General features: G+C 67.8%; 4 protein-coding genes across 4 annotated transcripts; 2 read left to right on the top strand and 2 right to left on the bottom strand.

Moving 5' to 3' along the window:
- The first annotated feature begins 487 nt into the window (after nucleotides 1-487).
- On the top strand, nucleotides 488-2,279 carry RHOBADRAFT_35091 (uncharacterized protein). The gene is made up of 6 exons (XM_018413254.1): nucleotides 488-545; nucleotides 616-690; nucleotides 776-924; nucleotides 1,030-1,259; nucleotides 1,411-1,531; nucleotides 1,616-2,279. Exons 1-6 carry the CDS (start codon nucleotides 516-518, stop codon nucleotides 2,226-2,228), a joined length of 1,218 nt encoding a protein of 405 aa, XP_018272494.1. The 5' UTR covers nucleotides 488-515; the 3' UTR covers nucleotides 2,229-2,279.
- A 258-nt stretch (nucleotides 2,280-2,537) lies between these two features.
- RHOBADRAFT_42776 (uncharacterized protein) lies at nucleotides 2,538-4,069 on the top strand (the record flags this gene model as incomplete). Its single annotated transcript, XM_018414108.1, has 4 exons — nucleotides 2,538-3,137; nucleotides 3,228-3,347; nucleotides 3,452-3,946; nucleotides 4,043-4,069. The coding sequence occupies 4 exons, from the start codon at nucleotides 2,538-2,540 to the stop codon at nucleotides 4,067-4,069; spliced, it is 1,242 nt and encodes a 413-aa protein (XP_018272493.1).
- Nucleotides 4,070-4,227: 158 nt separating this feature from the next.
- On the bottom strand, nucleotides 4,228-11,638 carry RHOBADRAFT_35086 (glycosyltransferase family 2 protein; the record flags this gene model as incomplete). The annotated part of the gene is made up of 16 exons (XM_018413253.1): nucleotides 4,228-5,494; nucleotides 5,573-5,622; nucleotides 5,688-5,931; nucleotides 6,002-6,107; nucleotides 6,182-6,260; nucleotides 6,338-6,674; nucleotides 6,752-7,050; nucleotides 7,137-7,486; nucleotides 7,567-7,714; nucleotides 7,796-8,000; nucleotides 8,065-8,217; nucleotides 8,289-8,352; nucleotides 8,419-9,065; nucleotides 9,154-9,787; nucleotides 9,857-11,182; nucleotides 11,265-11,638. 16 exons carry the CDS (start codon nucleotides 11,636-11,638, stop codon nucleotides 4,454-4,456), a joined length of 6,057 nt encoding a protein of 2,018 aa, XP_018272492.1. The 3' UTR covers nucleotides 4,228-4,453.
- A 541-nt stretch (nucleotides 11,639-12,179) lies between these two features.
- On the bottom strand, nucleotides 12,180-13,403 carry RHOBADRAFT_52451 (uncharacterized protein; the record flags this gene model as incomplete). The annotated part of the gene is made up of 4 exons (XM_018416344.1): nucleotides 12,180-12,410; nucleotides 12,491-12,561; nucleotides 12,627-12,648; nucleotides 12,720-13,403. Coding segments are annotated over 4 exons (1,006 nt in total), but the record flags the coding sequence as incomplete, so codon positions are not given.
- Nucleotides 13,404-13,433: the final 30 nt, after the last annotated feature.

Raw genomic sequence — 13,433 nt, 5'->3', positions numbered from 1 at the left:
CGGAGCTGCCTCGAGTCGCGGCGAGGTCAGGGTAGCCGATCTGGCGAGGGCGGGCTCGCGGTCCGGGTCGTACAGCGGCGCCTGTTGGCCGGGATGGGCGGCGGGGACACGTCCGGTGTGGCGGCTGCGGCGGTGGCGTAGGTGCGGAGGGCGGTGGCGCGGCGGAGGGCGGTGCGGGCGAGCATGGCGGCGGCGGGGTCGAGGAGAGGACGAGAGCTTTGAGGAGAGATGAGGACGAGGACGAGGCGAGGGTTGGCTGGGACGACGCTCCTCCACCCCGCTCGACTGCCACTGCTGCAGCCTGCCTGACAAGGGACCTCACACACTCCAGCTCACCCTTCGACCGAGCCCACCTACCGCCTCGCGCAGCCCGTACCCCACCGCACCCCTCCCTCCGTCCCCCCTCCTCCTCCCACCGCGACACCCCGCCTCGCCGACCCACCATGGCCGACGTCGCCGCCCACCAGCAGCAGCAGCAGCCCGACGACGCCCCGGCACCAGCCCCGAAGAAGCGCATGGTCAAGCGCAAGCCCGCTCGGAAACAGGTCCGCTCCTTCTCCCCCTCTCCCTCTCAAGCGACCCACCCTGACGCATCACTGTCCCCCGCGCTCCCAGGTCGAGGAGGGCCAGATCGAGCCTCGAGTCGTCGAGCAGACGGGCCAGACGTACAACCTGTGGTACCACAAATGGGTCCGCCCCCTCCCCTCCCTCCCGCTCTCTCCTCCTCCCTCCCCCTCGAGCAGAACTGACCACCTCGTGCACGCGCGCCCAACAGGCCGGCGGCGACAAGTACGACGCGATGGGCCTCCAGGAAAAGGCCAAGACGCGCGTCAACATCAAGAGGGACGCCGGGTACACGCGCGCAGACGGCAGCGGCAACAAGTACATCTGCCTGTACTTTGCGCGCGGCTGCTGCCCAAAGGGGTGCGTCCCCTCCCCCTCTCTCATACACACTCTCTCTCTGTGTGTGTGTGTGCCGAGATACGAGTCGTCACCCGAGCCTGACCACACGAGCGGCCCCCCTCACAGCGTCGAGTGCACGTACCTGCACCGGCTCCCGCCGCCTCAGCACGTCCTCCCCGACGCGTCGCTCGACGTCTTTGGGCGCGAGAAGCACTCGGGCTACCGCGACGACATGGGCGGCGTCGGCTCGTTCAACCGCCAGAACCGCACGCTGTACATTGGCCGCATCAAGGAGACGCGCCAGACGGCCGACGTCGTCGAGGAGCACTTTTCAGAGTTTGGCGAGATTGAGCGCAGTGCGTCCCGGTCTCCTCTCTCCCTTGTCATCCTCTCCCTTGTCATCCTCTCCCTTGTCATCCTCTCCCTCTCTCTCTCTCTCTCTTTCGCCCTCTCGTTCGGGCACGGACTGATCCTCGGGCCAACCACACTCGCGCGCCACGCACGCAGTCAAGATCCTGTCGAACCGCGGCGTCGCGTTCGTCACGTACCCGAACGAGCTCAACGCCCAGTTTGCAAAGGAGGCCATGATGCACCAGTCGCTCGAGGGCGACGAGGTGCTCAACGTCCGGTGCGTCCGCCCTCTCTCTCTCTCTCCCTCTCTCTCTGTCCCTCTCGGCGCCCAACTGACTCGCCTCCCCTGTCACGCGCGCAGCTGGGCCACCGAGGACCCGAACCCGGCCGCCAAGCGCGCCGAGCACCGCCGCGTCGTCGCCCAGGGCGAAAAGGGCATCACCCAGGTCCTCGACCCCGAGTTTGTCCAGCGCGTGCGCGAGCTCGACGAGCTCGAGGGCCGCGTTGGGCCGCGCGAGATCGAGGGCGAGGGCGAGGAGGCGCAGGCGCAGGCGCAAGGGCGGCTCGAGGCGCCGCAGCCGCAGGGCGCGCACGAGGCAGGCGACGAGGTCGACGACGAGGGCGCCGGGCGCGCACGCAAGCGCGCCAGGGTCGCTGCTGCGGCGCCCGAGGCCCCGCCGGCGGCGGCGACGGTCGTCGAGGCCCAGGCGCGCGCTGTCGGCGGTGCGCCGCCGCCTCCTCCTCCTGCCGCACCCGGACCCGCACCCGCACCGGGCCTCGCGTCGGGCATCCTGAGCGCGCACGCCGTCGACAGCTTGCGGTACATGGCGCACTTGCGGCAGCAGAAGCAGGGTCCCGCCGCGGGCGCGGGCGCGAGCGCGGCCGGGGTCGGGGCGCAGGCGGCGGTCAAGGCCAAGCCGGTGGTCGGGCTCGGGGCGCTCGCGGCGTATGGGTCGGACGACGAGTCGGACTGAGGAGAGGGGGATCGAGGGGCAAGTGTAATGCGTGTTGTGAGCTGTCTTGTCGCTCTGTTCGTTCGAGAGGGGTCCGTTCACTCGACCTCGCGAGAGGAGAGCGTTCTCTGTCGCCTCGCCTCTTTGGGGCCCGCTCTTGTGTGAGCTTTCCGCGAGATGTATCACTGTCCACCAGGCTACACACCGGACCAACGAAAGCGCCGCCGAGAGGGCGAGAGGTCGACCTTGTCGCACTCGACCAAGCTCGACCTCGCTTCCCCGCCTCGCCCTCATCTCGCCTCCTCCCACCCTCTCGCACACTCGCTCCCCATGGCCAAGTCGACCCCGTCCCGCACCAAGGCCACCCCTACCAAGCCCACGACGCCCATCGCCGCCCCGCACAGCGCCTCCAAGCCCGTGAGCGCGTCGCAAAAGCGCGTCCGCGTCGTCGACGACCACGCCGCCGCCGCTCCCTCGGCGTCGACGCCGTCAAGCAAGAAGAAGGGCACGCCGTCGAAGGGCTCGAAGAAGAAGGACGACGACGAGCCCGTCGAGGTCGGCGGCAACGGCGTCGAGCGCAAGGACCTGCGCGAGAAGCGGCCCGACGAGGTCGAGGCGATCCGGAGCAAGGACGCGCCCGCGCCGCCCAAGGGCGCGCTCAAGAAGGGCAAGGGCAAGAAGGTCGAGCACGAGGAGCAGGACGAGGAGATCAAGCTGGCGGGCGACGACGACGAGGAGGAGGAGGACGAGGAGGCCGACATCGACTTCCTGGCCGGGTTCGAGTCGGGCGAGGACGATGGCGAGGACAGCTCGGACGAGGAGGCGGACGGCGAGGACGCGGCGGATGCCAAGCCGGTCAAGGCCGACCAGCTCCCGCAGGTCAAGGGCGCGCCGGTGCAGAAGAAGCTCGAGGCCAAGGAGAAGAAGCAGGTGCGTCCCTCTCTCTCTCTCTCTCTGTGTCCGTCTCGTGCGCGTGCACGTTGACTGACTCGCGCGTTCGCGCTCTTGTGTCCCCTGCAGCACAAGACGGGCACCGTGTACCTCGGCCGCATCCCCAAGGGCTTCTACGAGGACGAGATGCGCAGCTACTTCTCGCAGTTTGGCGAGGTGACGCGCCTGCGTCTCTCGCGCAACAAGCAGGTGCGTCCTGCCCCTCCCTCCCCTCGAGCCACCCCCGTCTCTCTCTCTGCCCCTTTTTGCCCCCGAGCGCGCACTGACCCTCTGTCCTCGATCTCGACACACAGACGGGCGCCTCGAAGCACTACGCGTTCATCGAGTTCAAGTACGCCTCGGTCGCCCAGATTGTGCACGAGACGATGGACAACTACCTCCTCGCGGGCCACATCCTCGTGTGCAAGGTCGTCCCCGACGACGAGATCCACCCCAAGCTGTGGGTCGGCGCAAACCGCAAGTTCCGCGTCGTGCCCAAGGCGCGCAAGGACGCCGCGAGGCGCAACGCGCCCAAGTCGGACCAGCAGCAGGACAAGATCAAGCAGCGGTTGCTCAAGACGGACGACAAGAAGCGCAAGCAGCTCGCCGACCTCGGCATCGAGTACGAGTTTGCCGGCTACGCTGGCAACAAGGTTGCGGGCGCCGACGACGGCGACAAGCCGACGCCGTCCAAGAAGGTCAAGGTTGCGCCTGCCGCCGCCAAAAAGGAGGCGCCGGCTGCGGACGAGACGCCGAGGCGCAGGAGCACGCGCAAGAGCGTCGGTGGCACCCCTTCCACCGCCACCGAGGTGCGTCCTCCTCTCTCTCTCTCTCTTTCTCGCCGTGTCGTCCTCGTCGACCGAGAACTGACTCTCTCTACCTCGTCGTTCCCCTCGCGCTGGCAGTCGGCGACCAAGAGGAAGAGCAAGTAGGAGGACGAGTCGAGGCGAGGAGGGGCTCTCGTATCTTTTGGCGTCTCTCGACGTGGTTGTTGTACTGCAAGCAGATCTTGTCTCTCTCCTTCTCTCAGTCGAGCTTGCGCATCGAGAGCTGCGACACCTACGAGCGCGGTCTCGAGGAGCAGAGGGAATGCGAGGAAAGCGCAGAGTTCCAGGCGAGGCAAAGAGACAGACACGGTGCTACAGGACGAGGAGAGCGCCGCCGTACGGGCGACGACGAGTAGTGTCTGTGGAGGGGCGTGTAGAAAACTAGATGACGGAGAGAGCCAGGGTCCATGAAAGGGGCGTGAGTCGTGACCTCCCTCCTCCTCCTTCCTTCTCCTTCTCCCCCTCGCTCCGCCGCCTCGCGACGACCGTTCAGGCGAGGCCGAGCGTCTCGCTGATGACGGCGTTGATGAGGGCCTTCTTGTCGGCGCCAAAGTCGTCGACGCCGTACCGCTGCGCGAGGGCCGAGCGCACCGTCTTCTTTGTGACGGTCTGCAGGTCGGCCGTCGCGAGCAAGTCCTGGACGTCGCGCACGATGACGTCGTCGGACGGGACGCCCGTGCCCATGGGCGACATGGCGCGGGGGCTCGCACCGTACGTCCCGCCGCCGCCGCCGCCGAGGAGGTCGCCCGAGCTGCCGCGGTGGCCAGCGGGGAGCATGCCGGCCTGGGCGAGCGCGTTGGACGCAAAGAACGACGTCGTCGAGTCGCGCTTGCCCGCGTTGGCGAACGAGCTCATTGCGCCCGGCTGCGCGTACGGGTTGACCGACGCCGGGTACGCCGAGCCGGCGTAGACGCTTGCGCCTGCGCCGCGAGGGAGCGAGCCGATCGACGGCGCCGCGTAGTGGCCGACCGCGCCCGCGCCGCCGTGACGCTGCGGCGACAAGTCGCGCGTCGAGGCGCCGCCGTACTGCGACGGCGCGCCGTAAGGCATGCCGTACTGCGACTGCTCGCGCTCCTGCTTGGACGCCTCGATGATCTCGCCGATCGACGCGTTCGAGCCCGTCTCCTGCGCACGTCGGGGGAAAGTCAGCGACGGTGCGCCCGAGAAGGAGGAGGACGAGTAGAGAGAGAGGGGACGCACCCAGAGGTCGGCCTCGAACGAGGACCAGGTGCGGAGCGGGATCGACGCCGGGTCGAACTTGCCCTCGTCGTGCACGAGGAGGCGCTTGCCCTGCTCGCCGACAATCTCGCGGGTCGAGCCCCACGAGAAGTCGTCCATCTGCCAGAACGACACGAGCGGGAGGATAAACGAGAAGAAGGGGATGCCGAGGATGTACACGAGCATCCACCCGATGTGCTCGAACTTGCGATGCAGGACAAAGATGATGACCTGGAGGCCGTAGATGGCGCCGAGCATGATGAGGGCGAACGTGGGGATCGCCTTGTGCTCGCCGGCGACCATGTAGATGAGCTGCAAGGGCGGGTCCAAAGTCAGTCTCTTTGTCCACGAACCGCGCATTCAGGGACAGAGTGAGAATGAGAGACGCACGTAGACGATGTAAGCGACGGTGACCGGCGAGATGAGCGTCGACGCGAGGTCTGTGCGGCGGGTCGAGGTCAGGTTCGGCCCGGCGAGGAAGAGAGAGGGCAAGGGTGGGACGCACCGACGAGGATGACGAAGCGCATCGAGAAGCAGCAGAAGCCGCACATGCGGTCGATGAAGAGGAGCTCGAACAAGTTGTGGATGGTCGAGTTGATCCAGCGACGACGCTGCGACATGAGGACCTTCCAGTCGTCGGGCGCGATCGTCTGCGCCTTGGCGAACCGAGTGAACTTGAGCTTGTACTGGGCAAAGTGCTTGAGGATGACGGTCGTGAGGTAACGATCCTCGCCGAGCGACAGGAGGTTCTGCACGAGGGACGACGAGGGTCAGGATCGGTGCAGAGAAGGACGAGGGAGGGGGAGGAGGAGGACGCACCTTGACGTGCAGCGTCTCGACCTTGTTCTCGCCGTACTCGGCGAGGATGGCGTCCGAGATGATGATGGGCTTGTGCTCGAGGGTCCGGATGCGGTACATCGAGAAGCTGTCGGCGGACGAGGCTCGAGTCAGTACGAGTTCGTCGAGGTGCAGGGGAAAGTGGGAGAGTAGGGGACGCACCAGCCAGGCAGACAGGTGACCGAGCCGAACAGGCTCTCGAAGGCCTTGGTGAGGTAGTGCGAGATGAAGTACTCGTAGACTGTCGCGGCGGGAAGAGCGGAAAGTCAGGCAGGGTCGACGGGCGACGGCGACAACGAGAAGTACGAGGGGACGCACCTTGACCCATGGTCGTCCACGAGGCGCGAGCGTTGGCGAGCGACGTCTCGCCGCACAGGCCGATGATCTTGCGGTCCTCGACAAAGCCGCCGACGAGGTAGTTGAGCGACATGGGGTCGACGGTCGTGTCGGCGTCGACCATGAGGAGGTACTCGTAGAACGACGGGTTGACGCCAATGACGTTCTTGATCTGGTGGTACATCTCGAGCTCGGCGGGCGCCATGGGCGAGTCGAAGTGGACCCGGTTGAGGAAGCGCATGAGGAGCATCTGCGAGTCGCGCTTGCCGCGGTTGCCCGGACGCTGACGCTCGGTCGGCTTGCCGACCTTGACGACGACCTGCGAGAGGAGTGGGGTGAGCAGGCGCACGCGCTCGAGAAGGTCCCGCGGAACCGGGCTGCGAGAGGAGGACGCACGATGTAAGGGACGATGTGGCCGCCGGCCTCGTGCAGGCCCGAGTAGATCTTGGCCATGTTGTGCTGCTTGTCGCCGTTGCCGATCGACAGGAAGCTGAGCGGCTCGGGATCGATAGTCGGGTCGGCGCCGAGGATGTCGAGCACGATCTGGGGTGTCGGGCGGTCGTTGCCCGAGCCGACGATCATGCCGTCGCAGATGATCATCAACAGCTTGCGCTTGTCGTCGTACTTGAGCTTGGTGAGCGAGTCGATGCACGCCCGGAGCGAGTCCTCGCCCTCGGTGTAGCACGGGACCTGGCCTGCGCATGGTCGAAGCAGCGTCAGATCACGATGCGACGACCTCGTGCAGCTGCGACGAGAGAGAGAGAGAGGACGAGAGGCGCACAGATGACAAACTTGTCGTAGTCCTCGGGCTTGCGCTTGCGGCCAAACTGGAGGGCGGCGATGAACTTGGCCCCGATGATGGCGACCATGACGACCGACAGGGCGATGAGGATGTACTGCGAGAACTGGCACTGGGGCGAGTTGCGGTTGTCGAGCTTGCCGATGAAGAACAGGTTGCGCATGCAGATCTTCTGGCGCTCGAGGACGGCCGCGTCGAGGTTGAGGCTGTTGATGGCGCTCGTCAGGTCGCCGCCCGACTTTTGGCGGAACAGGTCGACGATCGGCGTCGACATGAAGTTGCGCTCCGTCCCGCTCGGGATGGCTGCGCCGTCGGGCACGCGCACGCCGCCGCTGCAGCAGAGGGGGGAAGAGTCAGACCGGCTCGACGACGACGACGGCGACGGCGAGAGAGTAGGGAGCAAGAGACGCACCCGCCGTTCTGGATGTACGTCGAGAAGTCGTACACGTTGCCGTCGTAGACGGCGATGTTCTTGCCCTTGTCCTTGGCCTCCTTCTTGACCGTGCCGCGCGAGTAGCCCATGAAGCCCTTGCGGTAGTTGTACCGCATGTAGACCATGGCTGCGCACACGATTGGGAGGGAGAGTGTTAGTGAGGCGGCTCGAGAAAGGAGAGCGAGAGGGAGGAGGGGGTCGAGCGCACTCTCGTAGTACCAGTCGGGGCGGACGTCGGTCGTGTAGGCGCGGAAGTCGTGGTACTTGGCGACGTTGGTGATGGCGGTCGAGATGTTGGACGACTCGAGCGTGACCCACGGGCTGACGTTGCCGTCGACGCCGTTGCAGAGGGCGCTCACCTGGACCGGGAAGTAGTTGGTGAGGTCGTTGCCGCCGAGCTTCTCGATGTTGGTCTGCGCGAGTGGGAAAGATGTCAGTCGTGCGTCGAGAGGAACGACGCGAAGAAGGGAAACGCACGGTCGGGATAACCGAGCTGCCCGGCTGGTGGTGCGGCGCGAACGACGACAGGTCAAACACCTCGCCGCGGATGGCGACGAGCATCTTGTCCGGGTTCTGCGTGTACGACCGGTCGTTGAGCTCTTGCGTGTTGAAGACGTGCTCGGTCGGGCACTGCGCGAGAGGCGGGAAGTCAGTCCTCGCTCGAGAGGGAGAGGGCGACGAGGACGAGGCGAGGGACGCACGATGAGCGGACCGAGGACGGCGATGACGAACACGGCCGAGCCGCACAGGAGCCAGATGAGGATGCTGTAGGTAGGGGGGTAGTCAGTCGCCGCTGAAAGAGCGGGAGACAGAGAGGACGAGGCGACGCACTTGATGAGGAGCTTCTCCCTCCAGGCCATGCGGACGTCGGGCCGCTTCATGCCGCCGACCCACCGCAGGACAGGCGACGGGACCCACCACGTAAAGAGCCACGTGAGGGCGACCCAGCGCTTGCGCGCCGAGCTCGTGCGGATCACCTCGACCGTCTCGGTGTTCTCCTTGGACCCGGCGAGGAGCTCCTTCTCCGAGCCCTTGCCCGTGTCGAACATGGGGCGCGAGCTCGTGTAGGCCGACGGCGCGAGCGAGCGCTCCTCGTCGTGCAGCTCGCGCTGCTGCTGGTGCTGCGACGGCGTGTAGTAGTCGTCGTCGCCGGCGCCCGGCCCGGCGAGGTACTCCTTGCGGTCCATCTCGTACTCGTCGTCGTCGTCGTACGCCGGGGCCGTGTTGGCGCCGTACTTGTGCGCGAGGATGGGCAGGGCGGCCGTCGACGTCGTCTTGGCAAAGTCGTCGTTGTACGAGCCGAGGCCGGGCGTGTCGGGCTGGGCGTACGGCGAGTACGGGTCGTCGACGATGGCGGCCGGCTCGCCGGCGCCGGACGACGTGCGGTTGAGGATCTCGCGGCAGTGCGCCTGCTCCTCGGGGTCGTCGGCGCGCAGAAAGTCCTCGAGGTACCGGAACGCGTTGTCGCTCAGGAAGACCTGCAACACAGGGGGCGCGAGCGAGTCAGGGCCGGCCGGCGACGCAGTGACGCGCAGAGAGAGAGACAGAGAGAGGGAGAGGGCGCACCTTGCTCTTGCCGATGCCCATCTCGCGCTCGCTGAAGCCGAGGAGCTCGCGGACCTTGACGGCCTTGTCGCGGTACATGAGGGCGCCGAGCGCCTGCTGCTCGTCGGCGAGGACGGCGATCTGGCCGTAGCGCTCCCACCACTCGCGCACCTCGAGGTTGACCCCCCACTCGCCGTCGAGGCGGCGCGCGAGCTCGGCGAGGCCAAAGGCCCGCACCTGGTGCTTGACGAGCTTGGCGTCGACCTGGTTCGGGAGCTGGGCGTCGTTGGGCCGCACGCACAGGACGAACCACGACTTGCTCGTCTGGAGCGTGTTGAGGAGGAGCGTCAGGGCGTCGTTGACCTCCTGGACGACCGACCGGCTCCCGGGCGCCGTCGACTCGCTCGCCGGCGCCGGCTCCTCGTCGTCCTCGTCGATGTCGCCGCCGGTGCCGCCGAACGGGTTGTGCGGCGCGCCGCCGCGTTGCGGGCGACGGGTCGACGGGGCACGGCGCGGGCCGACCTTCTGCGTTGCGGCGACGAGCGTCTCCTCGCTGCGCGGGTGCGCCTTGGTCTCGACGGCGCCGTTGGCGAACAGCTGGCGGATGAACGAGAACGTCGAGCCGCCCGTCGTCGTCGTCGCGGTCGCGAGCCCGCTCGGGGTCGTGCGGCCGTCGCTGCTGACGCGTGCGGCGCCACGGGCCGCCGACGACGACGACGACGACAACGAGGGCGTCGTCGAGCCGCCGAGGAGCGTGACAAAGTGGGGCGAGACGGCCTCCGAGTTGTGGGCGACAAAGTTCTCGGTCGAGTAGGTCGCCTGGCCGTGCCAGTGCGAGACGACGAACGTGCCCGGGCGGCCCTGGGCCTCGTCGCCCTCGCGCGACGAGAACGACGGGTGGTTCGACCAGCGCTTGGTCATGGCCTTGAGCATGGTCGCGTCCGTCTTGCCGCGACGGCGCGACTGGTCGTCGATGATGTGGACGAGACCGCCCGGCTGGTTGGTGAGGAGGCGGACCGTTTCCGAGTTGGACGAGTGCTTGACGTCGGCGCCGGCGAGGACGAGGCCCTCGGCGGCATACTCGGCCTTGTCGGCCTCGTGCAGCTGCTCGACGAGGTAGCTCTGCACGCGCTCGGACGCCAAGTTGAAGCAGAACGCCTCGACGCCGAGGCCGTCGCGGTGGGACGCGGCGTGCTGGACCGGGCCGGGAAAGTCGACGAGCGAGACGAACGTCGCAAAGTCGTCGCGGCACAGCTTCTCGTTGAGGAACTCGCCGATCCACGCAAACACGAGGCTGTACAGCGTGCTCGCGAGGTCGTCGCGGTTGCGGGCGGCGCCCTCGGCGTCGAGGAAGACGGCGCACACCTCGCCCATGACGAGCGTCGACCGGTTCGTCAACGCGTACTCGAGCTCGGCCGCGTCGACGCCGAGAAACTCGGCGGCCGTGTCGAGGACGTGCGGGTTCTTGACGATGGCCGAGTCGGCGTTGCGGTGGCGGTCCATGACGAACTCGACGTTGCCGAGGTGGAGAATGGCGGCGAGGACCTGGCACACGGACGCGACCGCCTTCTTGGGGAACCCGACCGCCTTGAACGCGTCCTTGAGCTGGGCGAAGCGCGCCATGTCGGACTGGACCGACGAGGCCGAAGAGCGCGCCTGGGCGAGGTACCGGAACGACGAGGCGCTGTCGAAGCGCAGGTGCTCGCGCTCGTCCGACGACGCGCCGGCGACGAGGTAGTGGAACACGTGAAAGTTGCGCTCGCCGGCGGGTGCGGCCGCGACGCGGCTCTTCTCGAGGAAGTACTCGAGGCCCTTGAGGCCCGTCAGGCGGCCCTTGTCGTTGAACTGGAGCTCGGTGTAGCGGCCGAAGCGCGACGCGTTGGCGTTGGACGTCGTCGTCGCGTGGCCGAACGAGTCGAGGATGAAGAAGGCGGCCGGGACGCTCGTCGCGAGCTTGCTGCCCTTCTTGCCCGCTGGCGGCGCCGAGACGTCGATGAGCGCCTTGAGCATCAACCGCGACGACTCGCTCTTGCCCGAACCCGTCTCGCCGCTGTGTGTGTGAGGATCCATGGTGAGCTCGGGGACGGGCTTGCGACAAGGGAGAGAGGCAGAGAGAGAACGGGAGGACGCACCTGAGGACGATGGCCTGGTCCTGGCCGGTGCGGGTCATGTGGTAGTACGCCTTGTGCGCCGTCGCCCACACGTGCGGGCCGAGTCGACCGCGGATGCCCTCGGTGCCGCAGTCGGTGTACTCGGCGCGCCAGTCGGCGAGCGCCTGGTCGCTCGTCGCGTGGACGAACTGGAACGGGTTGACGGCGACCGTGACGCGGGGCGACAGGGACGTGTACGGGAGGCCATCGAGGAGGCGGGCGCGGAGCAGGGGGACGAGGTCGTCGGTCGAGAGCGGAGGGACGCCAGGAGGGAGGTCTGCGAGGTCGGGCACCTCGAGCGGGTCGAGCTCGACGGCCTGGCCGAGCTTCGGGGTCGCGAACGGGTTGGTCGGCATGGTGGCGGTGCTTGACGAGGAGCGAGTCCTGCATCGAGTGGCGTGTCAGCGTGTTGCGGCCGAGGTTGAGGGAGAGGGGTGGGCGAGGGGGAGGAGGCCAGGCGAGGAGGGGACGCACAGGTGCAGTAGCCGCGCGGGACCCGATGCAGGAGAGCTTTCAGATGGCCCTAACGAGCGTGTCCTGGCTCCCAAGAGGGCGGACGAGTGACGCGAGAGTGGTGCCACGGGGAGGACGAGGCGACGAGAGGGGGAGCGGGATGGGGCGCTGCGCTCGTCGACGGGGCCCTGGGCGGTCGGCTGGTGGTAGATCGAGCTCGGCGGTGCAGCTGCTCGTCTCTGCTGGCCGTTGTCGAGGCGGGAGCCGGGCAAAGGGTCGTTCGTCCTCGCGACGCCGCCGCGCGCCGAGCGCTCGAGTCTCTTCCGATCCAGAACCCGTTCCATCTCTGGCTGCTCTGGCTCTCTCTCTCACCGCCCTCGACTGTGAAGCAAAGCCAAGAGTGTATACATGGGACGGCGACGGGAAGACAACACCGCCGGGGAGGGGAAGCGCACTACAAGAGGAAGAGTACGAGGGAAGAAGAAGTGAGGGCTAGTACCGCGCCGCCTGCAGCCCTGGCGGCGCAGGTGCGAGAGCCCGTAACGGTGGCGGACCCGGGTCGGGCACGAACGAGGTCGAGCCAGTCCCGCTGCCGCCCGACGACCCGCTCGATGCCGAACCGAGAGGCGGCCGCGAGCGCGCCGACGACTCTTGCTCGGGCGCGAGGGCGTGGCTCTGCGGGACGAGGGAGGGACAGGGTCAGTCGGGTGCCCTCCTGCGACAGGGAGAGAGAGTGGGAGGACGAGCGAACGCACACGAACGCGGCAGTGACGGCGGAGGTTGGACATGACGGCGAACCCTCGGTTGCAGGTGCAGCAGACGAACGCTGTAGGAGGACGAGAGAGTCAGACGGCGTACGAGAGACAGAGCGGAGGGAGCGAGACGACGCACGCTTCTCCTTGGTGTGCGTGAGCTGCAGAAGGACAAAAATGGGTCAGTTCGGCTCGACGAGGACTCAAAGAGAGAACGAGACGAGGGACGCACAACGTGAGTCGCGAGGGCGCTCGGGCGAGCAAAGCGCTGGTCGCACTCGTTGCACGCGTACTTGCGGCTCGCGAGGTCCTTGGGCTCCTTCTTGCGCTTAGCCGGCGGCGCGAACGACTTGCCGTCGGACGCCCCCGCCTGCCGCTTGGTCCGGCCGGCGCCGTTCGACGCCCCCGCACCGCCGCCCTCGACGTCGAGGCCGCCGACGGGCGCCGCCTTGCCGCGCGCGACGTCGGCGCTGTTGATGTGGCCGAGCGCCGGGATAAGAGGCGGGACGCTGCGGTGCGCGGGGAGCTCGATCGAGAGGCCGCGCGTAAACTGGCCGTTGGCGTCGCGGTGGGAAGGCGAGTGGGGCTCGGCGAGCGCCGGCGGCTCGTCGGGCGCGGCCGAGCCGGGCGACGACGGGGCCGAGACGGCGCGGCTGCCGTCGCGGGTCGCGTTGGTCGTCGAGAGCGAGGTCGGGCGCGCGTACGACGAGAGGGACGGGTAGCTGAGCGAGAGCGACCCGGCGGACGGGTCCGAGGGAGGAGGGGGAGGGGGAGGGGCCGCGTAGGGCGACGGCTGCTGGGCGTGCGGGTGCGCGACGGTCGCGAGGAGGGGCTGGTAGGTGAGGGGTGCGTGGGGAGGAGGGACGTAGGGCGTGTACTCTGGGCGATACGCAGAGTACAGGTTCGGGTGCGGCGGACCTTGCGGGGGCGGCGGCGGCGGTTGGCG

The sequence above is a fragment of the Rhodotorula graminis genome (genome assembly GCF_001329695.1).
Source record: "Rhodotorula graminis WP1 unplaced genomic scaffold RHOBAscaffold_4, whole genome shotgun sequence".
In the NCBI taxonomy this organism is placed as follows: domain Eukaryota; kingdom Fungi; phylum Basidiomycota; class Microbotryomycetes; order Sporidiobolales; family Sporidiobolaceae; genus Rhodotorula; species Rhodotorula graminis.
The sequence above is the reverse complement of the archived record's forward strand: the minus strand, read 5'-3'. Positions and strand labels throughout refer to the sequence as shown.